This window comes from Talpa occidentalis, unplaced genomic scaffold (genome assembly GCF_014898055.3).
Source record: "Talpa occidentalis isolate TD23 unplaced genomic scaffold, MPIMG_talOcc4v2.1 talOcc4.6, whole genome shotgun sequence".
NCBI lineage: Eukaryota > Metazoa > Chordata > Mammalia > Eulipotyphla > Talpidae > Talpa > Talpa occidentalis.
This window is the reverse complement of record NW_023604972.1, coordinates 105,426,082-105,451,684: the sequence shown is the minus strand read 5'-3', so window position 1 is coordinate 105,451,684 and position 25,603 is coordinate 105,426,082. Positions and strand designations below refer to the sequence as shown.

The window sequence follows — 25,603 nt, the reverse complement described above, 5'->3', positions numbered from 1 at the left end:
CTTAATAGGGATTGAGTGAAATATTTCATTAGGGAGAAAGATAGTACTTAAGTAATGAATGGTGTGTACCATTGATGCTTGTCTTGGTTTTTTATAAACCCAATCTAAGCCAAATATATTAATATTTTAATTCATTTTCTTTCATGGGTTATTGTTTTTGCTTCTGAAGATTTTCTCAGAAATCTTATTCTGACTGAACTATTTCTTATATGATGAGTAAATTTTCCAAAGATTATTTCTATCCACCACTGTCTATAAGTTAAATAGTTTACCTTGAGTCAATAAATGGGGAATTTTGCAAATTTGAAAAGTATGATAAAACAATTTCCCTAAAGACTGCATCACTAAAATCTAACAGTCACAACGTATGACAACAAAAGGCAATTCAATTTGGAATTTTATAATGTCAGAGATAGCATAAAAGCTTCTGCATAATTATGAAACTTGAAAACTCTTTAGTGGTTACATATTGCATTGTTTAAAATGCAAAGATTCCAAGGAATTATGTAATAGATTGACTTACAATAAAAATTTAAATATGTATTATTAGTTTTACTAATGTAAAATAATCCTTGTATGTTAAAAACCTCAAAGTTTTATAATTTTATTATTAAAATTAAAAATTATCCCCCCCAAAATAAAGAGGCTTGTTTCCTTATTCTGAAGGTTTTATTTTTAAGTGCCTTCTAGTCACAATGACTTCATAATATCATTAGATTTTCAGGAGCAATGTGCACTTACAAGTTTATTGTTAAAGAGTACAGATATTAATTTACATTGCAGATGTTCTTGATTATTTTTAATTGTTCTGACTGAAGTCTTGCAATGTCTGACTGTACCACCATTGGCTTGTAAATCGGAGTGTGGGCAACACAGAACCCCACTGGGAATAGAAGTGTCAGCTCTGAATATCCTTGTTTATCATTCTGTTCACTTATGCTTGTTCAATTAGCACTATCTTCAATCCACAGTTTCTTTACTTGAATCTTTTAAAGCCAATTGTTCATTTTCTGAGGATTAGTTCAGTAAAAAGCTAGATTATAAAATCCATCAATCCACTAATAGGGCATATCTGAACTGCAATTCAGTGAAGGCAGGTCAGCCAGGAAGGGGACCCCTGTCAATTCCTCCATGTTATTTGGCTCTTACTCTTCTCTTAAGATACGCGTAGTTACATGTGACATCTATAGTGTATGGGTCATCTGTGTTAAATTATATAATAATCAATTAAATATTTGTAAAGCTTGATTTCAATCCAAGTAGTCTTCATATTTACTTCCTGCTCCCCAGTGGACTCCCAGGTATACAAACAGAGAACTTATCAAAACCATGTTTCATGTGGGAGGAAGGATCATTGGTCCCTGCTTCAAGCATGGCAGATGCTTGGGGAGAAATCAGGAAAGAAAAAAAGGTGATAAGAACATGGGAATTTCTCCCCTGAAACTCTTAGGGACAATACCACGAAATGATTGTGACTTATTTTCAAGTGGTTAAAGAAACTAAAATGTGAGTATGTATGTGTGTGTTTGTACATATATATGTATTGTGCAGGCGGTTGAGCTCCGCGCTATGAAGCTGTCCGCAGCCTCTGCAGCATAGGTTCGATCCCGGCTGGCCGGGGAGATACCCACATGGTGCAGCAGACCTTTTTTGTCTCGCCCGCTGCTCCCCTCAGCAGTGTATTTCAGTCTGCCTGTTCTCTTCCCCACTCTGTCTCTGGTGAATCCTCTCACCCTCCCGCACATCTGGCCTGTACCCCTGTTCTTGTATGCATGAATAAATAAACCTTTAAAAAGTAAATAAAACTATATATATTAAAATGTGCAAAGGACTAAAAACTTGATATGGAAGTCAAGAAACATGATTCAGTTTCTTGCCCTCACTTTCTCTGAGCCTAATCTCCCTATTTGTGTATTGAAAGAAAATAAGTCAGAAATCTCCTTCAGTTTTGAGTCTTTTTTTATCATTCAGTTGATTTGATTAATCAGTTGATGAGTCAGTTACAGACAGTAAGTTTTAAATTTTTCCTATATTAAAACTAAGGCATATGTGATACTAAAACTATATATTATATTTATATAGCACTTTCAACTTTAAAAATTTTTTTCATCTATTATTCTGGTGATTCTATGACTCTGCAAAGATACAACATGTTTTTTTTTTTTATTTCATTTGATAATGGTGGAAAACTGATACATAAAATGTTTAAATGGCTTGCTCACCATCACAATACTAGTGATTAACTGAGCTTTATTAACACTTTGGTGTTCTGAAACCCTGACAGCTGACACTAACCAAACTTGGTTCAAAACAACACACTGAATCTGTGGTAATTCTAAAAATAATGTAAGAAGCAATAAGGATGTCAGAAAAGACTTAAATCTAACAAAATCTAACAGAATTCTGACATATAAGTCACTTAAATAGTTAATGGGTGACTGGGTGGGTGGATGGATGGGTGGGTAGTGAGCAAGTGAGTGAAATAAGTGTTGTAAAGACATCAAACCACTTTCTAGGGAGACAACATAGAAGTAGTAGAATGAGAACATTATCCACTAGTCCTGGTTCTGCCACTGCCACCATGGGTAAATTTTTTACCTCTCCAAACTCTCCTCTTTAACACTTAGAGAGCACCAACTCTATACCAGGTGCTGAGGTGGTGCCTGCTCTCAAGACACCTTAGGATATAGAGTGGGGAAAATAACTTCAGGTTATCTCAGTAATTATTAGTAAAAACTTGTCAAGCAAAAATAAAGAGATACATCATTTCAGGCAGAGCAGATGCCAAACGCAAAAACATGTAAACCCTGGCATAGATGGTGAAAAAATTACAAATGGTTTGGAATGGCTTAAATAGTAGGTGAATCATCAAGTGCTACTCAAGCTGATGGCAGGTCATGAGGGGCATCATTGCTTTGCTAAGTATATTTCACAGGTGTTGGACAGACAGGGGGTCACATGGTCAGATTTGTGTTTAGCCATCTATGACTAAGGAGGATGCATTTAGCCCAAATTTCTTAGGAAATGGAGCTTGAAGCAATGACTAAACTGATACTTTATTTGGAGTATCACTCCGGCATGAGCGTGAGAGGGTAAGAACATGAGGTAGGGAAGACTAGAGAGCTATGTAAGGTGATATTTTACTGGATGATTTCACTCAAATAGGAACTCAAAGAAACAAAACAAAGCAACAAACAATACTCAACCAAAAAAAGCCTTGTCCTTCTATAGTCTAACTATAGTGAATCCTTCCTTTGTTTAGGAAATAGTCCAGGTGAGCCAAACACAGGTGAAACTTCCAGTCCATTTGGTTGTTATAACAGAATACCAAGTGCTCCTGGGTAGCTTATAAACCAAAGATACTTCTCTCAGTTCTGGAGGTTGGGAAGTCCGAAATAACTTCAGGGAAGTCAGGGTAACTGCAGATTTGGGGTGTGGTAAGGGCTCTTATCCTACTCATAGGAAGCTATCATCTCTGAGTCCTCACACTTTGGAAGGAGAAAGGGATCTCTCGGGCGTCTTTTATAAAAGTACTAATCCCAATCATGAGGGCTCCCCCTTATAACCTAAACACCCCAGAGTCCCCATTTCTTAATCCCATCATATTGGGATTAAATTTGAGGGCACACAAACAAACCATAACATTGGTCCACTTCAATTAATACTGAATTCACTTTGCATTAGCCTCTATCTCCAGAATACCATCTTGGTACATATTCTAAAACAGCAAAGGGTAGCAGAGACCATTTATCCACCAAATTCCAGCATTAATTTGCTCTGATACACACTTAATATGGAAATTAGTGTTGCTGCAATACTTACTTTATCCTTAAGTTAGCAAGACAATTTTTTCTTAGTTATCAAGCAAGGAGTTTTTAGATGAAGAGAAGATCTGAATAACCTCAACTAGAAAAAGGAAACTTGAAGTCAATAATATTCTTCTGTTCTATATATTTATATAAATAGGATTTTTTAAAAAAATCATTAAAGTAACACTGGTTTACAACATTGTAAAATAGACATTTTCTATAGTAGAAATATTAAAGTCAAAATTATGAAACACTAAATACAGGACAGGACCTGGGACTATTCTACAAGTGCAACCAGTATTGAAAAGTTAGTTGCACCAGAAAACCATAACCCTCTTTATGTATTTATAATGTAAATTTAAATTCTGTTTCATTATTTTTAAAATTCAATTTATAATTTTTTCTAGTTTATCATCTTTTAAGAACAATAGTTTATATCCTTTTCCCAAATAGATATATAAATATATTTAAGAAGTATAAAAGTAACAATTTCATACTTTTAAATTTTTCTGAGAGAGTGAGTCTAGATATTACCCACTAGGAGAATCAGTACCAGCTGCACACACTTCCTCCTGTGGTGCACAATTATTGAATAGCAGACTGGTGTAAGAAAAACCTAGATCTTGGCTTCTGTAATCCCAAGTTCAGATCTTGACTCTGCTAATAGCTAACTGATATCTCTATTAAGTCATGTTCCTTCTTTGACCCTCAGTTTTCTCAATAGCCAAATTAAGCAGATTGCAAGAATTGCAAACCCTTATGGTTATTGGAACAAGGTACAGAATTGAATGAAATAGTGAGTTATAAATAATAGTATTGAGGGTAGTAACTAAGTCAGAGTATATTTGCTCAGTTTTTAAAATTATTTAAATTCAAAACTTAACACTACAAACCAGACAACAAATCCATGAACCAGATTCAATGTGAAAGTTGCCAATTTGCAGTTCATGAACCAGGTACTCTTTAAAGCACAGTCAGTAAATGCTATGCCTGTATAAATGAGGAATAGGCTAGCATCTAGATGACCAGTGCTGAGTAGTAATAAGCATGGAAGAAAATCCTCTAAAAGGCTTTTATGTGTTTTATTGTTTTAAGAATGATGAAATATCATATAAGAGCATACATAAAGGACTAGATAGGGAAATGCATGATCTAATTCAGTGAAAGAATATCATTTGTCCCAACTTTATCTAAACAATGTACCATTGAGTTATAATCCCTGTTCAGTTCTCTAGTTGGGTATTCCCAATCCAAGTCAAAGATTCGTTCAAATTCACCAAACTGCAGCCTGGACACTGTGCTGATGCCAAGAGATCTGTGGGAAATCATATTCATGTTCTTTTTTTTTTGATTCAACAATATATCTGATTGGTTATTTTTCACTATTGCGTCTTTTAACTCTCAATTTTTTCCAGGTATTATTGACAAGAACTTAATTCCAATTAGAATATTAAATGAGGCATTTGACATTTTTTTTCGATCCTTTAGACTTTAAGGAAGCAGCTTAATAGTAGTGGATGTTGTATTTGCAGAAACAACGAGGGTCTTTGACACACATTCTAACTACAGGAAGATGTTTGGCAGACTTGGGACAGATTCTAATTTCCTGCTCTCTCAATAGTCAGTATTTAGCACACAGAGATTTTCTGTCACTGACCAGCATGTATCTTTCCTTTCATTTTGTACATCTATCAATTGTTTTATTGTGTATCTATCAACTGTGTTTTATTGTCTCTAGCCCCGGCTATTTCTTATGTTATTTTAATAGGCAAAAATAAAAGGTGAATGTCACAAGATGCTGTGTTTCTATAATTGCTCACACTAAAGAGATGTTGGGACCCAACTATTAGTTTTGAGGCCCTTTTCATAGGAGTTTAATTAAAAAGCAAAAACAATGAATAAGAAATAGAGTGAAGAATAAAAAGGAGCAAAAATTTAATCTTTTTTTTTTTTTTTTTTTTTTTTACTGGCTAACCACCCTGCTTATGATATGTTATCCCATTTATTCTTGTAATTGGCTATTTTCTGTTTTAAATGCTTTTTATTCATGTCTGCCTCTTTCCTTTCAGTTTACGGGCCTTGTGGTCACCACATTATGTTTCTCTTCCAAATCAGTTGACATTTTTATGAAGAGTTTGCAAAGTGGTTGGCTCAGAGAGTGGCATCCAGATCATGAAATGCCATGCAGTAGACCCCCTGCAAGGCACATTCTGGTATATAACACAGGAATGACAGTGTTTTTAGGGAATCTGTTCTTTATTTAGGATGTATGTAGTGTTCTATGAATAAATAGGAATCATTTTAAAAATGTAAAACTTATAGCATCACCATAGTACATATTTCCATTTGCTACTTAATAACATTTACAAGTAAGGGGAAAATTTTCTTGTTTTAAAAGTGACCCCAAAATTATCATGCTCAGTGAAATAAGCCAGAAAGAAAAGAAAAATACTGGATGTGTTCACTTATAAGAGGACTGTAGAGGATCCAAATAAGGGGTTGGGGGAAAAAATGTAATTATAATAAAGTGAAAAATCAACAAGCAACTATAAACCAGAGACATTCTGCAGGGGAGGAGAAGGGAGTTGGATCAAAACAGGGGTGGGAAGAGCACAAGGGACTATGGTGATGGTTCCTGGGGTGAATGGGTGATAGGAATTTCACGGGACTATAACCAAGATGAGAAAGCATGCATTGTACAAAAATGAAGAACGATGTAAAAATATATATTTAATAAATAAATAAATAATAAAAGTAACCCAAAATTTTAGGGGCTCTATAGTTTGTCCCTGAAAACTATTCAGATTTGTATTTCTGTAAGCATAGGCCACTGGCTTAGACCATTGAGGGATGGGAAGTCCATATCAATTTTTGATGTGGCGACAATGGGTGGTAATCAAATATGATATCACATTTTTTATTTGACAGGAAATAAATAACTAAACATTAAGATAATCATCATCTGAATTTGTAAAGTCAGCTGACATGAAAGGCATATTTTTCCAGTGGTCCAAATAATATTTGTATTGATTCATTTTTCAGATAGTTCTTAGAAGCCTGCACTTTCACTGTTATATGTGGTCCCAAACAAACAAACAAAAAGGCCACTTGCTAATTGAAAACATTTATTTGTAGGTGTCAGGTTGACCTGTCCGTCCTCAGCAGGGAACAGACACACAAGTTGGAGCTGCAGCTGGAAGAGGGAGAGGGGCACCTGGTGCTGCTGGTCACTCTGACAGCTTCGGCCACAGTCAGTATCTCTGACCTCTCTGTCAACTCCCTGGAAGATCAGAAAGAACGGGAGGAGATATTAAAGAGATATGTACGTATGTAGCCTTCCTCTTTCAGAGTCATATGTGACTAGTTGAGATTACAATAATTTACCTGGAATGACAGAATCATTTCTGAAAATCTGTCTGATAGATGACTCAGCAGAAGCAGAAAACTGGGCAGATGCAAATGCCACACACCTTTGCAGAAGCAACTGTATTACTCCTGATGTCTAGAAAGTGGATCTTGTCTAGTCTTTCACAGCAAATTACAGATTCTGAGGGTCTATTCTTGATTTGTCATGCAGCAAATGATCATGCAAGGAAACTCCCCAGAAAGGAAAGTCAAGTTTATAGGACATAACTTTAAAATTTATTCATTGATTCATTGTAACTGCAGTGTGAAGTTTATCTTCCAAATTTGGAAAGGAGTTAATGGTACTTACGTTAATTAGTAGCTTGGTAACTAGAGTATTCAGAGCAATAATTTTTAAATTCCAATTGCTTAGAAAAATCTTATTTCACTCCCGTAATGTTTTTCAATTGAATAAGAAATATGATTAAAAGAAAGTCTCCTAACCTTGCAATCAAGTGTACAGTGATAGGGTGGAATGATGAATCACTGAAATAACTACCCGTTTCAAATTTTACCAAACCAAAAAAATTCACAACCAAATCTACCTGTTTCCAGCATCCTCATACTATTCACTGCTCACCATGCAGTTTTCTTGAATTAACAGAGAGGGGAGCTCTTACTCCACCATTCTCTCTCAGTGGCAGCTCAGAAAAAGTAAATGCCTCAGTGCCCATGAAACTGGAGGGAAAAAAAGCTTTTCCACTTAAAATTACAAAGATCGTATTGTACAATGCTGCCAGGTGTTTAGAAGGCTCCTCTAGACACTCAGCCATGAAACCAAGCTCTGACTAACAAAGAACCGCTTAATTTTTTTTTTAAGATTTTAAAATATTCCTATTTGCTGACTGACATCCTTTCAATAACTGAATTTAATAAAGATGTACCTTATCAGGCTGTGCAGATAACATGAAGTGCTGGTACTAATGCTCTACAATATTCTTCAAACAGATTAGCAGGATGTGCGCTTCAGCAAATTTATTCTGGCTATCTCCACTGAATCAGCTGTCTGCTAATGCTTGTACAACTCATCCACCAATGGTGTTATCATAAACAGTTTAATAGAGGTGACTTAGCAAGGCTAAATAGTATATATTTTTAAACTACCTAGAGCCTAAGGTGTTCAGTGGCATCTTCTACTATATAATTGCAGTTATGAAAATTATTTCACAATTTGGTGCCCACCAAACTTACTCTCCCCTTACCAGAAGTGAATCTCACAAATTAAAACAATTTTAAAGGAATTAATTGGCATTGTAATATAAAAATTATTCTAGGTATTATGATACTGTATTTGATGGATTAATATTTTGACATGATCCCATATATTAGAATGATACTGCAGGGTAGGTAATTAGAAATAATCCAACTCTTATTGATTCTCTTTTTTCTTTTGCTGGATGGGATTCCTTAAATCAGCCTTTTTTACTCAGGATTTGAATATTTGCTTCCAGGACCTTCTTTCAAATGTTAGTTATTTCAATGAAATGTAAAATAGTATGTAGATGCCTCACTTAATTCTCAGATTATATTGTGCCCAATATATTAAAAAGTGAACCATGCTTTAATATAATTTCTTTTTAAGTGCTGACTTTCCAGCACAGTTCTGCATCTCCTCTCGGGACATATGCTAAGCAGCTACTGTATGCAATATAGCACATGTGTTATAATTACTTATAACAATACAAGGACAAAGACGTGTATTTTAGACATTTGTGTTTCCTTTTTATTATACAGATTATGAAATGAATGAATGCTCTCTCATGCCTGAAATATCACTTGCCTCGAGAAACACATAAAGGATGTTATTTAGAGAATTGTATTTCCTTATAAGAGCATGTATATTTTTTAGAGTTTAGGTTAAACTTAAGAATTTGAATTGCCACTGACGTGGTAAGAAAAGTAAACGAATTGCCCCACTTTCATATGAAACAAGCCTGAAAATGCTCTGCATTGCTGTCATTCAGCTGTTCATTATTGAGCATTGAAGCCCCACAAATTAAACAGACATTACTGTGTGAACCATTATTTGATCACCACATTTTGAAAAGATGGCTAATTCCATTTTTTCTTTTTTTCTTTCCTCTTTTGGGGGCAGGAAAGCAAGGAAGGTCAATAGGGGCGGGTAGTAATGGGTAGTAGACCAAGAGCGATTGTGTGACCTTTTCAGAACGGGTATGCTGAACCCTTGCTCCCCCTTGTCACAGTTTAAAAACCAGAGAAGCTAGTTTAGAGAAGAAGTTGTTAGCATTCCATTTTTATTATGACATTTCACAGTCATCTGATTTAATGTCCCTTGACCGGATTGTCCACCGTGAGACGATGGGCTTGAAATGTTATTTAGAGCATTGATAAAAGGTGAGCGGTTCTAAGATGACAGCGAGTCATAAGGCTGGTGGTGTGACATTAATTTTCTCCATAACAGAGATGGAATAAGACGTCACGGTGACAAGCTGTCAATCAGCTCTGGCCCCTCAGAGCATCTCGATGCCATAGGATGGGGTATTGCCTCTCCCGTAATAGAGCTGAACTGAGATGCTCTCCCTGACAGCTGCTGCAGCCATAGAGAAAATATATTATACAGCCTTTCATTAAAAAAATAAAGAGGACTCCTCTCCAGAGCATTTCAATCTTTTCCCATCTATTGAGGGCTGAAAGGATTCACAGCAAATCATAGATTCCTCTGCTATGGAAATTTCTGGCTTCAGAAGCCATCCAGGTTTTGAGGCCTTCTAAAATAACCATAAATAACAAGGCAGGAATATCTCTTGATGAAGCAGTTATATTTTTAAACCGATATATTTAAGTCTTTTGCCTTTTTTTTTTTTTTGGAGTTCTTATTATAATCGATGTTATCACCAGTCTAAACAGTTAAAATTTGCAATAAATTACTGAATGTCAGCTGACTAGAGGAGAGGAAACCTGCAAACAATAATTGCCCCCTCCAGATGGGAAGGCAAACACAGGAGCCGAAGGTCCAGAAACGGTGTGTCTGCACCAGGAGGTGACTGGTAGGGGACGACTCAGACTGGGTGGCATTTGTTCTAGTCACGATGCAACTTGGTATAAATTGCTCCTGAAAATTAAAATCAATAAAACTCTTCTTCTTCATTAGGTTAGGAGACTGAACTTAGTTTATAGCACTGGGTAAGATAAGATCATTATTACATTAGAAAGGCAGCATGTCTACAAACCTCTGTGTTACAAACTGCTGTCTAAAGTGTACCCTGTTCAACTCTTAATTTATAGGCCTCTAAATGGAGAGAGAAGTGCACTTTTACTGAACCCTGTCAAGGGGTAGTTTGAATAGATTTTTGATGATAAACAACTGTTTAAAAACAATAAAAGATTAAGAGCTAATCCTTGTGCTAAACACTGCTTTTTAAAAGTTAGGCTATGAGATTACACACATTTCTGCATTTCTTCCTCTCAGTATGCCAAGGTCATAGCTCCAGTGTAAACAATGACTAGGCATATGGGACTGATAAAGATAATACCACAGTAAGCTTTGGCTTGTCAGTATTCTCACATTCTTCATACAAGGATGGGAATGTTCTCTAGCAACATTTTAATAGAAAACTTTATTAGGCAAAAGTATCATATGCTCCTTGGTCTTCAGCATTTTAAAGTTTATAGTAAAGCAGAACATTTAATTTACTGAGGAGAAATACTGGTCTTTCAGAAGAAAAATTTATGAATTACAAATAAACAGTTGCTTATTTTATAAGTTTGTTTTCCTAAGTATTTCTGCCCATTAATTAGAATGCTGACTAATTATATTTGTATCCTTCTTTTAATTATACTATGCTTGTTAACACATTACTATTATTAACAAGATTAGGTTTTCTCATTTTGATTGTACTCTTCTAACAAAACTTCTATACTTCTATATCTGTGTAGACTAGAATGACAAAGTTAGAAGCTAAGAAAAATTTCTTATCATTTTTGAGTTTATTTTTAGCAATCATTTTGATTGATGTTAGAAGATAATACATTATCTTCTTTTAGATCTTTTACCTAAAAGGTTTATAGAACTATATATCTTTTGAATTAATATTAGAAAATAATATTTCAAAAATTTAATCCTCATCTCACATGTATAGTTTACAAACTCACCAAGAAGTATATATAGTAGGAAAATAATTAATTTAATGTTGACATTCTTATTCCCAAAATCTAAGGAGTGTTACATAACTTACAACTAAGCATCAATATTAAGGCTCACAAGCCTCCAACCATCATACCCACAGATGAAAGATTTCTTGGAGTGCTAGGTAATGAAAATTAAAGAAGGAACAAACATTTCCTACTTTATAATTTATATTTCACAATCTTCTTATAGCTTTTTATGAGGAAGAAATGTGGTATTTTTATTCTTTCAAAATATCATACACAATATCATACACAAAATATCATACACAAATTAACTCAATTAAAAAAACCTTAAAAAGCTAGATATTTATATAGCAACAATTATCTACATAAATATATACATGTGTGTATGTGAATGCATGCATGTTTATGTGTGTAAATGTGCATCATTATGATAGAAGGGTAATCTATGTAGAAAAAACATAAATATCTCTTTGAATCACTTAAGCAGCACCCTGAGATCAACCATAAAATTTAATGTTTTCTCAGTGTTTTCTTTAAGATTCTTTCAAACCTTTCCTTTCTTTCAGGGTCCTTTGCGGATATTTCACAACCTAAAAGATGTGGGATTCCTCCAGGTGAAAGTAATCAGAGCAGAAGGGTTAATGGCTGCTGATGTTACAGGTGAGAAATGATGCAATTCTTCCAGTTGCATGTATGTGTGTATATATATATGTATATATATATATATATATATATTATATGTGTGTGTATATATATATGTATGTGTGTGTATATATATGTATGAATGTATATATATACTGAGGTGCATGCAACACTAGTCAATGTTTGAATTCTCATTTCACCTGAATCAATCATCAAAGTAAATGTAAGATTTCATTTTATTTTTTGGAGATATCATCACTTTATTCAGATATTTGATAGTGATAGAGTAGATTAATATCTAATTTTCCAAGTTAAGAGACCTAAGACTGTTTCCAAAAGAATTCAGATCATGTTTGATGGTACTAAGATTTACCAACCACCTGACTTTTACACTCTACTTTTTACAAATGGAGGGTAAATATTAAAAATAACCAATAAAAGACAAAATAACTTTTGAATTGTTGCCTTCTCTAATATTCAATCAACCTAGTGGGAATACTTCTTCCTGATTTCATCAGTTTGGGGTAATACTCTCTCATCTTCCCCCAGACAGTATTGGCTTCACTAAGGTAATGTCCAACAGGCCAATACCTATAATTCAAATATACATGAAATCTCTTGCATAGTTCACTGAAAAGTTCTAATGAAAAATATTCAATTACTTGGTATGAACCCTTGGTATTTATGCTGCTCTTTAAATTCCTTATTTGTCCAAATTATTTAGCACACCCCAGATATAATCTGGATTCACATGAAGCATCTAGCATCTTCTAAGCTTTTTTAACACAGCAATAGAAATACCAAAATTAGTCTGCCTCTTAACACTTCCTGATTTGGATATTGCTTCTATGACATATTAATTAATTGGATGATGGAATTATTTTATCTATTTCCAGAATTAAATCATTGTTTTGAACTGCAGCTATATGACTATTCATTTGTTGTTTAATTTCATAAAAATTGGGAGGGAGCTTTGTATCATTCCTTAAATTGTCCATCTAAAGATGTGTGATAGGGGCCTCACTGGTGTCACAAGGGTTAAGCATCAGCACTATGAAGCTATCAACAGCCACTGAGGCACGAGTTCTAACCCCGGCCAGAGAGGTGACCCACATGGTGCAGCAGTCCTCTCCTGTCTCACGCACTGCCCCCTCAGCAGTGTATTTCAGTCAATCTGCCTGTTCGTTCCCCACTCTGTCTCTGGTGAATCCTCTCACACACACCACCACTCTTCTGGCCTGCAACCCCAGCTCTTGTATGCATAAATAAATAAATCTTTAAAAATAAATAAATAAAGATGGCTGATAAATAGGACTGACCAATTTTGTACAAGTTTTACTACTCCTGCAACTATATACTTATTTGTGAAATATATTTACCATTGCAAATGTTGAGAAAATTAACCTTAACAAGGTAGCTGATTTATTTGAAGAAGAAAAATGTACTTTTCCTACTATGTGAAAGCTTGTTCCCTGTGCACTTCTTTAATTCATTGAACAGAATCAAAACCAAATTAAAAGATGACATTCCTTAAAACTAAAATAGCAGATGTTCGTTCCAAAATGACAATGTTTTAAAAATTGTTAATATTTGCATAACATCAAGTGACTATTGTGTGATAAAAATAAAAATGTTGAGAGTTTACAGTTATTTAAAGAGGTAATTACCAACTCATTGTAACCAAGAAGATACTAAAAACTGTCAAACATTCTTTCAAAATAGGCATACCTGAAAATAGTAGGAAAGAGTATAATAATATTTTCCCTTACATGCTGGGCTGGGTCCTGTTACATTCATTCATTTTCTTTTTTATTTCTGGTATGATCATAATCAAATTAATTTGGGCACAATCTTTTTTTATTATCATGCTGCCTATATTGTTAGAACCAGCAGTCAACAATGAATGACTGACTACTGTTCTTTTTATATTTATTTTGGACACTGACTTAAAGGCTGGAATAGGAAGCCAGAATTGCTTTTACAGTGCAGAGTTTATGCCTGGCCTCTGACTCCCAGCAGCGGTAAATTCAGAAGTTCATGGCAGTGACATTCACCATCATGGGAGACACCTTTCCTTTTCTTCACGATTTTCTGTATAGGAGTGCTGAGCAGTAAACACGTGAAAACTGGAAGAAAAGCCTAAAATAATCAGTATCTTAGAGGAGCAGCAGGTGCTAAGACACATCACGGGGTATTTATAGTGGGCCACAGTAATTTCTTATGGAAATATTTTAAGTCCCATTTATTTCATAAGCTTGGATACCTGCCATTACACAAGTTGCATGCAATTATGTAAGTTTGTCTATCTTGGTGAGAAGCTGTCATTGCTTTTACAACTTCATGAATATGCAAATGGTGATTGCCCAGTTGGCCACTGTGCCACAGTGGAAGTTAAAGTACATAGACTTTCAAAATTGGAAAAAATAGATTTATTTCTTTCCTAATGGTTCTATGTAAATTAATGTGAATAACAATAGCCTTTTCCATAGGGAGTCAATGAGACATAATTTTGACTTGAGTAAAATGAACTTTAATTTACAGAATACTAAATAACAGATTCTCCATTTTCCCCTCTAGTTTTAGGGATATAAATCTAATGATTCCTCATTGCACACTGACCTTATAATCTAATGTGCTCTGAATTGAACAAGGGAGATGTTGAACTATTCAGGGGCAAGAGGATAATTCAGTCTTTGACCTTGCTCACTCTTGAACTTCTTGTGGTCTTCATGACATTTGTGATTGTGGCAGAAACTGAGGACCATATATTTAAGTCAGAAATATCTGAATATACTACAAATTTTTAAAATAGTCTTTAATTCTGGAAAGGCTAAATAACTTGTATATACTTTATCTCTTGTTCAAAGATGAACTTTTAAAAATATGTTGTACCTCTCAGTGGATAATCATAGCCAGGCTCTACAAGCTATTAAACAACAGTTTGAAAAATGGGAATTGAGTAAATAGTGCTGTCTTCAGATCCTCAAATTAGCATCCACTTAGGAGTGTTGTGGATGGAAGAGGGAGATTTTAATCACTGATAACGCTCTGCTAAGTAAGAATTAGAGTATTTTCTGACCTAGTATAAACAAGACTATTACTCTAAGATGTTAGACAAGTCTATCAAGACAAAGTCATATTTAACCAAATTTGCTCTACTTTTAAAATACATTCAATGATCCAAAAACATAAGATTAAAGCACCATAGTTTAAGCAAAAATTTTTAAACGATAGTATTCCATCATTGAGATGAGCACAGGAAAGGAAGATTCTGTAATCTTTTAAGTAGCCATCAATCTTACTGCAGTTACAAAGAATTTTTTCCTTTCAAAATGTAAAATTTTTCTTTTGTTACAACACATTCATTGAGAAACATTGTGATACTGTATTAACTCTGTGTGAATAAAGAGCAATTGAGACTCTTTGAATGAGCGAGTGTAAAGCACAAATTACTTTTTAATGAAACCCTCAATTCTTTCCCTTTCCACAAAAAGCCTATAGCCTTGTTCAGCTGAACACTGCTACAGTAGGTCACTTCAGTTAAGCCCCTAATAAACTGTTGATAGTCGAGGGTAGTTTTTTCTTCAGTCTCAATAGCCCAGTGTTGGACAGTGCACTTCAAATCATTAAGGTTAATACAGATTTAAAAAAGAGATTAACTCTGGTGGTTAAGGCCTCAATTTACAACTCCCACACATACACATGCATTGAGCGAGGCACAAGAGTGGATTGAAATTTCAGTCAAATTGTGGGCAGCCTTTCACAGCCTGAGAAAGTAGCACTCTGGTTTTAAAAGTTAGTCGGCTAAATTCTTCCTGACAGAAAAAGTTTGATGAACTGAAAAATACTGCTCAATACAACTTACTTACCTTTCAACTAACCAGTGAAAAGGTTAATGTCTCTCTGCACCATCAAAGCAAATCCTAGATACTGACTGGCCCTGCGTTCACTGGGGGAGATTCTCCCTACTGCTAAATCGAGTGTTCCTTAAAACTGGTCAGATTGTGAGGAGAGAAAGGCCAATGAAGGGGAATTTTTTTTCTCTTTGGTGGTGGGAAAGCGTTCATGTTGGAATTTGTCTTTTTTAGCTTTTAATTATGCTTTTCCTTGGACAAGGCCTAATTTCTGCTTTCAACAGAACATTTAAAGTCTTCTATATTGAGAGAGGCTTTCTTCACAGAGTATTTAGACCTGGCCTATTGGTTCTTTCAAGTTCTAAAAGAAGAAAGAGAAAGGGTTCCTCTCCTCAGCCCCTCCCCTTCATTTTCCCCTGGGTTGTTTTTTTGAGCTCCCCAGGAAGAGGTCGCAGCCTCCCAGGGGAGACCGGCCACTCAGTTTCAGAAACAGTGATATAGGAGAACTGTGAAACCCTTTCAAAAGATGCCCTACCTTTTCACTCTATTAGAGGTACACTAATATAAAACTTCTCCACCCCAGGTGAATTGATCTCTCAAATTAATGCACAATCTCTTTCAGGAAACAATAGAGGGAAAGAGAGAGAAAAGGAAGAGAGGGAAAGAATTTTACAATTAACATAATCTGTCATTGAAATGGTCCCATTACATGAGCATATCTTTTTCTATAACAAGGCGACACATAAAGGCTTTCAACTCACCAACCCCTTAGTCTGGAAAGCTAGGAGTTTTAAGAGACATGTTTACTACCCCTTTATTTGCATAGGCTTTGCCCATGTTTTTCTTTAGGAAAACTGTCTTCTTTGTTGGAAAATATTTAAGTAACAAAACAGCAGAAAAAGACATGCTACAGTTTTTTTATCAGCTTCCGTGAGAGTCTTATTATCTTAAGAAATAACAGTTAGCAGCTCAGATTCATTAGCAGAGCTAAATTTAAGCCCCATTTGACAGGCTGCCTAGAAAACATTTTGTTTTGCTGTCTGTGGGCTTTAATTAAGATGTGTTCAATTTCAGTTCTCTTCAGTCTAGCCCCCCCACCCCCAACTTGCTGTGTCACAGCCCGGCGATCAGACACTTTTAGATGGTCCGGCCCATGACTTTGACCTTCTGCGCAGTCCGGCGTTCCCTGGGGAACCGTTCAACTCATGAGGTCTGATTTCACACTTCCAGGATGCCTCAGCTCTCTTAACAATGACAGGGAGACAAAGCCCTTTAGAGCAGGCCGCATGGGGACTTGTTTAAATTGGAAACCAGAGAGGAGTCAAGGAACAAGGTTATGGGCTACAGAATAGTGCTTTTAATAAAGAGCTCACAGCTCTGGCTCAGCTCAAAGAGGTCTACCTCTGTACAATTAATTGAGCCATTTATCTGGAGCATCTTAGGCCTCTACTTTCTCACAGAATTGCGTGGTAAATATCAGCTCAGAAGCAAATGAGATATGCATGAAATGAATTTTAACACTTTGATTACTGTGCCTCCAGTCTTCATTAAAAGTAAATTTATTTGTATTTCTGACCTCATTATCAGTAGGCTGCCTGCATTTTTATTGGTTCCTGTGATTTCCAGCTTGAGTATGTCGTGAAGGTATATTTTATACAGAGATTTAGATTTATTGTTCTTGGTATTTTCCCTGAACATTATGGGTCTATTCATAGCAAGAAAGTGAATAGGTAGCTATACAGAAAAAGGCAAGTCTGTTTTTTGAAAGTTTTATATACAGTTTTAGAAATGCCAACTATATATAAGGTAGATAAGATATTGTCCTTTTAAAAAATTGACTTGTGGGTTACTCAGGCAAATTGCACAAGATATATGCAATTGTTGATTTGAGTGGCCCTCAGAATAAAGTGTCTCTATTGGAAGAAGTATCTGAGTATCCCCTTTATTGGAATTGTAGCAATATAATTTTTTAATAGCATGTGCCTTTAATTGCCATCATCACATTTAATAACATTGATGATATCTGATAGCTGAAACTTCAGATGTTATGATCACTATTTAAAACATACTGGAAAAAGAGAAAATATATATCTCTACATAGCTCTATTAAAAGTATTATATATAGTAAAAAGTCCATCTGAATTATCAAGGATAAAAATAACTTACCAAGTAAAAGGGAGTGAATTTGGATGTTATTCTGAGTTTTTATTTTTACTATCTTAAAATTATGTTGCTTGAAAAAGCTCTGATACAGAATGTATTAAAATTTCCCAAGCCAAGTATGTTTTATTTTCATTATATAACCTAAAGTTGTCTCTCTTTGTTTTTTCATAATTGAGTTTATAGAAGACTATTAAATATATTGTATACTTGAAAAGAAATATTATCCAATTGATGTCACATCAAAAATATCCAACATTTGACATTCTTATCATTATAATATACCTTGTTTAGAAAAAAAACATTACATATACATGTATATTAAATGTCAATACTATATAAATCTCTTCCTTAAGGATGAGACTGAACAAGTAAGGCATCACGAGGAAAAAATGCAAATCATTGCTCTTCATTTTTTTATGTCACTCTCTCACATAGGAATAGGAGTTACTTCCTTTAGTAATTGCTTTTTAAAGAACTAAACCATATTCTAATCACAGAAATGCAAAAGTGTTCTTCTAAAATGAAAATATCAAATATTTGTAAAAAGGGGAATTAAAACAATCGTTTTAACACAAGAGCTGGCTTGCCTTGAGTCTGAACTAGTGTTTTATAGGGAATTACAGAAATCATGTATGATTCATATGCAGGTCACATGGTTGGAAGATACTGCTCTGGAAGAATAGGTGGGATGACAAAAGACATTAATAATTGCTTTTGATATGCTCTAGAGGTGAAGGACTATGGGCTGAGAAAGTGGTGGTCCCACTATCAATGGGAAATGAGGGGGAAGAGAAATACTATAAAATAATTAATTGAGTTCTGTGGAACTAAGATTACAAAATTATCCTTTGAGTAAAGAAATAGAGAATTGCTGATTTAGCTTGGAGAGCTAGCTCCAGGATTTCATTCAGTGCTTAAAGGAATACTTTAATATGCTAGAAACATTGTTTCAAATTAAACTATTATTTATATTTTTGGTACATTGTGATATAGTTGTGTAAACAAGCAATGCATTTTCTAGAGCAGTAGATTAGGGAAAGGCTGTAAACAGAAAGTATCTGGAGGTAACTAGGCTTTTGAAAAAAAAATTACTACAGGAATATTTGGGATATATGGTAGTATAGTTAGTCACATGAATGACTAAATGGTCAAGCCCAAAGGCTGATTTATATATTAAAGCAGTGATGTCAATGGGATACTAAATGGAAGAATGGGGGCCTCCCTGGTGGCACAGGGGTTAAAGTCTCAGTGCTGTCAAGCTATCAACAGCCACTGCCACATGAGTTCGATCCCTGACCAGGTAGATAACACACATGGCGCAGCAGACCTCTCTTGTCTCTCCCACTGCTTCCCTCAGCAGTGTATTACAGTAGATCTGCCTTTTCTGCTCTCCACTCTGCCTCTGGTGAAACCTCTCATCCCCACACCTCTTGTCTGCATCCCAGTTCTTGTATGCATAAATAAATAACATAAATCTTAAAAAAAAACAAAAAACAAAAAACAAAACTAGGGCCTCCCTGATGGCGCAGGCGGTTGAGCGCCGCACTGTGAAGCTGTCCGCAGCCTCTGCAGCATGGGTTCTATCCTGGCCGGCTGGCGAGAATCCCACATGGTGCAGCAAACCTCTCCTGATGCACCCGCTGCTCCCCTCAGCAGTGTATTTTGTCAGTCTGCCTGTTCTGTTCCCCACTCTGTCTCTGGTGAATCCCCTCATCCTCCCATGCGTCTGGCCTGTACTCTGCTTCTTGTATAAATAAATATATCTTAAAAAAAAAAAAACTAAATGGAAGAATACAGGACTGTTGTTGGTTTAACCTGTTCAATCTATTTGCTAATGACTGAGGAGATAATTCACTGCTTGCTTATCAAACTTGCAATGCAGGGACAGTTAATTAATTTTATATGAGAGCAATATACAAAAATATATAATTTCCATGTCTATATACATATACACATACAAATATAATATACGATTTGTATATTATATATATATACATATATACATATGTATACAATCAGCAGACTGAAATAATAGGCTCACTTCAGCAAGGTGATTTTTTAAAAAATACAATTCGAAAGTTTTACGTGGGAACAAAATGATGTTGTCTTGTTTTGACAGTAGAAAATATAGAAAATACGTTAGTATTTGAATAAGTTCCAGTAAAGTAGGTTATGCATACATACATCGATTTTGTTACATTGAATACAAGATGAAAATGTGAATGTTTCTTTCTTCTGAACTTATCAGACATGTTAGGGTACAGATTTACTATTGGAAGCTGTTCTTTAAAGAAGGATAAAAATAAACAAACCAGAGTGTTTTTGATTGGGATATTTGGTGTTTAAAAATCAAGATCATTGAGAAAAGCCCAAGCAGAATGATAATATTAACAATAATATGGGGTAACTAACATTTATTGAACCCTTATTACTTGTCAGACACTATCCTAAGTTTGGTACAAGAATTATCGCAATCTCAACAACAATCCAAGTGCTATTGTCACCACTACTTTACAAATTAAAAAACTGGGGTGTGGCCACACACACACACACAAACATACATACACACTCACACATACACCAGCTTGTAAATACCAAAGCAAGAATGCTGATTCATATCTATTCATTGAAGTCACCATTTTGTACCAGAAAAAGGAATATGGTCAAGGAGATATGATTTCTTTTGTCAATTATCAAAGGCCTGTTATGGAGAAGATGTAGCTAAGACTTGGCAAGGGGAGTAAGGGCCAAGGTTCAGATCCAGAGAACAAATTTCCTTCTAGCAAATTTAATCAGAAAATTTTAAGACAACTACAGGGTCTTTGGAGGCAGGAAGGACCTAAGAAAGCAAACTCTTATCTCACTTTCCAGAAAATAATACTAAAACAACATGGAAGAAACAAAAAAATTGCTGCTCTTGTCACATTAACATGTTGGGAACACACTGTGAAAACTGCTTATACTACTCCTGCATACAGTCTGCAGCAGCAAAATGGACTTCACATGCTCTCAGTTAATTGAGTTTTTATACCAAAATTTAGAAAGTAACATCTAGTGGGTGCAACCTAATAACATCTGCAATCCTCAACATCCTGCAAGGGAGTCTAGAAATATTGCTTTGACTCTTGTAACCTCTACAATTCAGGAAGAGACACTACAAGGTAGTTAGAAGTGGAGTTCAGCAAGCCACCACACTATCTAATGCAGGAGGGCTGGTAACAAACATTTGTCAGATATTCTCTAAATAACAGATGCTGTGCCCTCCCCTTCCCATAATGATGATTTCATTGAAACATTAAAAATTACCCCAGAGGGGGCCTGCCTGGTGGCACAGGGGTTAAAGTCTCAGTGCTGTCAAGCTATTAACAGCCACTGCAACATGAGTTCTATCCCCGACCAGGGAGCTAACCTATATGGCCCAGCAGACCTCTCCTGTCTTGCCTGCTGCTCCCCTCAGCAGTGTACTTCATTAGATCTTCCTGTTCTGCTCCCCACTCTCTCTGATGAATTCTCTCACCCCCCCACACCGCTGATCTAGTCCCCAGTTCTTGTATGCCTAAATAAAATAAATCTTTAAAAAAATTACTCCAGAGAACAAATCATACAGTATATAAAAGCTGCAGTCATAATTTTGTGTGAGAGGTAAATATGCATTTCTAAAAATATATAACTGTCAAAACAAAGATCAAAATATTCCTGTGGAGGTAGTGATTTCCTAGCCCATGATTACAGAGAGGATTCAAGCCTTATATGAGCTTTTGATGTTGTCCTCTGAAACTTCTTTCCAGTCCTCAGAATCTGATATTTTGTAGTAGGCAACAAAATGAATAACAGAATCTTGAATGGGTAGATAAGAAGACAAATCCATCATTCTAAAGACAAAACCCTGACAGATGACAATTTTCAGTTTTATTGCCAAAAATATAAAAAGGTTCAATCACCTAGTATAGTACATAATTTTTTTTAAGTCTAAGGAATTTTATCTCAACTAACTAAATGACTTCTAGAGAAGATTTTTTTTTAAGATTTGTTTATTTTTATACAAGAGCTGGGGTACAGGCCAGAGGCATGGGAGGGCGACAGGATTCACAGACAGAGCAGGGAGCAGAACAGGCAGATGACCGAAAGACACTGCAGAGGGGAGCAGCGGGTGAGACAGGAGAGGTCTGCCATGCCATGTGGGAATCTCCCTGGCCAGCTGGGAATCAAACCCACACTGTAGAGGCTGTGGACAACCTCACAGTGCTGCGCTCAACCCACTGCACCACTGGGGAGGCCCTAGAGAAGATTATTTGAAACCTCATGCACTTCTGTGGAGAGTCTAATTGAATATATATTTACTCCAGGTCCTGAAGTATCTAGAATGGCTTGCAAAAACAAAGCAACTTGTAACCTTATACTCATTTTAGACCAGACAGTCTCTTTTCTTCTAATCTGTAAAAAGTCACTTGTGTTCCTATGTTAAATATTAATTGAAATAGTCTTTAAATGTCATTACCATAATTTAGCTAAACTCTTAGAAGCTTAGACATAATTTCTTCATATCCTCTTCTCATTTTATAGATCCCTATAACTTTCTTTTTCTTTCTTTTGCAGTTTCTTATTTGTCTTGGTTAAATTTCCTGTTCATCTGTCACAAATTTTGAGGTTCCCAGTATATACCAAAGTGTTTGAATTTTAGGACCCAGGAATGCATCGAGTTACACATAATACTATAAATATCCTTTGACATTTATCGTTCTAGATCCCAAGGGAAACAAACTCATATTGAACTTTGTTTCCATCGCACCTAACCATGATTGTCAAAGTGTGGCCCTGCAATCTCTGGGGATCCCCAAAAGTCATTCAGGGATATGTGAAGTCAAAACTATTTTCATAATAATCCTAAAATGTTATTTGCCTTTTACACTCTCACTCTCATGAGTGAAAAATGGAGTTTTTCAAATTCTGCATAATGTTTGATCACTGTGAAGTTATATGGATTTATTACTGTTATTTTTGAATGAAAATTAAATCATTTTGCATGTTCTCATTTTTCTAAAATGGCAAATTTTGACTCCTATAACCCACATTTTAAAAAAGCTCTTTACAATCCTTAATTTTAAAGAATTTCCCAAGATCAAAATATTTAAAAATTGTTATGCAGCAATGATTCTCAGTTGGGGGGACAACAATATTGCTCTCTCGGGTGTTTTAGAGATTTGTAAGGGAATTAGTTGCCACAGTGACTGGGGACTACCGGTGTTTCATGGTTGGAGTTTGGGGAGGTTTTCAGGGCATTTTGTCATACAAAGCATTAGACAATCTTACCTATGGAAAATTTTCCATGTCAAGCATGACTAAATATAGCCATTGATGTAAGTTTTAAAATAGCTTCATGATTATGCAAGCCTAGAGGGCAAACTGAAATACATATTTACTGAAAGCTAGTAAATGGCTGCCTTTCTACAAAGTAAACACCAAAGACCTCAGGCTGGCCTCCAAGACACTTCAAGATCTAGGTCTCATTCATTTCTTCTCTGACATGTTCTACTATTATTCCTGTTGCTCACTGAACCACACTGTCAGGCACCTTGTCCACCCCAGGCTTGTTGGCCCAGCTCTCCCTTCTCCCTAGAGCAGTTTTCTCCAAATACTCCCTTGACTACTCCTTTATTTCCTTCAGTTCCTGCTCAGGCTTCACCATCTCTCCAACTTCCCAGTTAAAAGTGTTTAAGCTGTGCCTCTCCCCTAACTCTCCAACCTCTTTATTTGAGCTATATTTTTTTCTGTTTTCCATGAGCATGTATCACTACAACAATATGTCCTACTTATTAATTATCTTGAATGTTTATTCTTTTTCTCCTCCCTCCTCACTATAAGGAAACTCCGAGAGAGGAAAGACCTTTCCCTTTTTTGTTAATATTGCCAGGTACATAATATCCACTCAATAAATATCTGTTCAGTAAATCAATATATGGTTTGTTATACACAGATTTCTATTTAATCCTCCTTTATAGTAGTGTTTTATTACACTAAGAATTATATTAAGTTCTGATATATAAGGGTCTGCTTTATTTTACTTCAGAATAATAAGGAAGGCATTATAAAATCTTCCATATGAAAAAAATATATTAAATATAGTGGATTGAGAGTCACAACTCCAGGGGGTCAGTTTTCCTGCTGCAGTGAAACCTGCTTCATGATTTAGTGAGAAAAGAGAAACCCTGTGATTATCACTTGGTTCCAGAATCAGGCCCAGTGGGGACCTAGTGAAGAGTTCAGTTAATGTAATTTTACCAATCAGATGTTTAAAATATGTTTAGGTCAGTCGATGAAAAAGGCTAAGGTCAAAGTCCTATCTCCAGTCATAAGGGGAGGATTGGAAGATGACCCCCACATCCATTGCTCTTTGTTTTGGCAGACCCTATGGAATTCTCTCAACTATAGCATTGTTATATGTTATGATTGAAATTCCAGTTTGTAGAAAGGACAGATGGCAACCTTGATTATAATTTAAAAAAAAAAGATTAAAGTATAGCCATTTCAAACTGGCAACTGAGAAAATTAAACCAAAGAGCTTAATTTGTGCAAGGTGGGCCCAAAATAAAAGACCCCCAAGAGTGTGAATTGCTTTCCATGCTATTGAAAGCCTCTGTTTTTCAGAGCAAGGCAACAAAGAGGTGGTCACTGGATCACCCCCTCCCATCACACACACATTTTTATAACACATCACATCCAGCAAACTGTGTTACTTGTCAGCAGCAAAATGACCCTAGACAAAGCCCACCACTGACGAATCAGGATTAACTTTCTATTCTGGGAGCAAAAAATAACATTCAGTATCTTTTGAGTGACTTTAATGTTGAAACCACTAGTTTGCACAAACTGAAGTTGTTCACTTGCCCACAAAACAGGTAGCAAGCAAGCAGGGGTGGTGCAGACTTTCCCACAGTTCTTTATCAATATGTCAGTGTGGTGACCTCAAAGAGCAAGGGCTAAGAGTAAGAGAGAATTAGCCAGTGAGTGCATCCCATTTAATCCTCAGTGCTGTTTGAAGATTGCCAGAAAAGATGCCCATTGGAGACAGTTCTGATGTTTGTTTTTATTGTTGTGAGAATGGCTTTTCATCATAAAAAGAATGGATGCAATAAAGTCTATGCTTTAAAATCTGTAATGGATTTAGTCCTATGAGTTAGGGTAAAAGAGCTTCTTTCTAATTTGAATGCCCTTGAGAGATTTTTTTTTCCTGTAAAAATCCATAGGGAAAAATACCCCTGAGTATTTCACGATTGTGGGTAAATGCATTAGTCCTAACATAATATTTTTACAAATCTATTTTATAGTAGTTATGTAGTATATCTCTTAGGTTTTTGTGTTACAGAGACCTCATTCATGGAAAACACAGATTTCAGTTAAATATTCCTCATCATAAATTGTTAAAGTCTTCTTTTTATATAATTGCCCTACTTCTAAAATTGCTGGTGATAGAGAAGTGTAATCATCACAGATCACCAGGGTCATCCCCACCGGGAAAAAGTCTTTACTTCTTTCCCCTCTTCCTGTTCTAGAGTTATAGAATGATGTGCTTTCTTCTCATTCTCTCATTGCATCCTTCACTTACCTTTATTACAGTGC

General features: G+C 35.6%; 1 protein-coding gene across 3 annotated transcripts in view; it reads left to right on the top strand.

The window, feature by feature from the left end:
• The window catches only part of MCTP1 (multiple C2 and transmembrane domain containing 1), a 476,028-nt gene that overhangs the window by 278,929 nt on the left and 171,496 nt on the right, over nucleotides 1–25,603 (top strand). For all 3 annotated transcript variants that reach the window (XM_054688463.1, XM_054688462.1, XM_054688464.1), the window contains 2 exons: nucleotides 6,945–7,131; nucleotides 11,894–11,987. In XM_054688463.1, coding sequence (XP_054544438.1) covers nucleotides 6,945–7,131; nucleotides 11,894–11,987 — 281 coding nt within the window. The remainder of the gene's footprint in view (nucleotides 1–6,944; nucleotides 7,132–11,893; nucleotides 11,988–25,603) is intronic.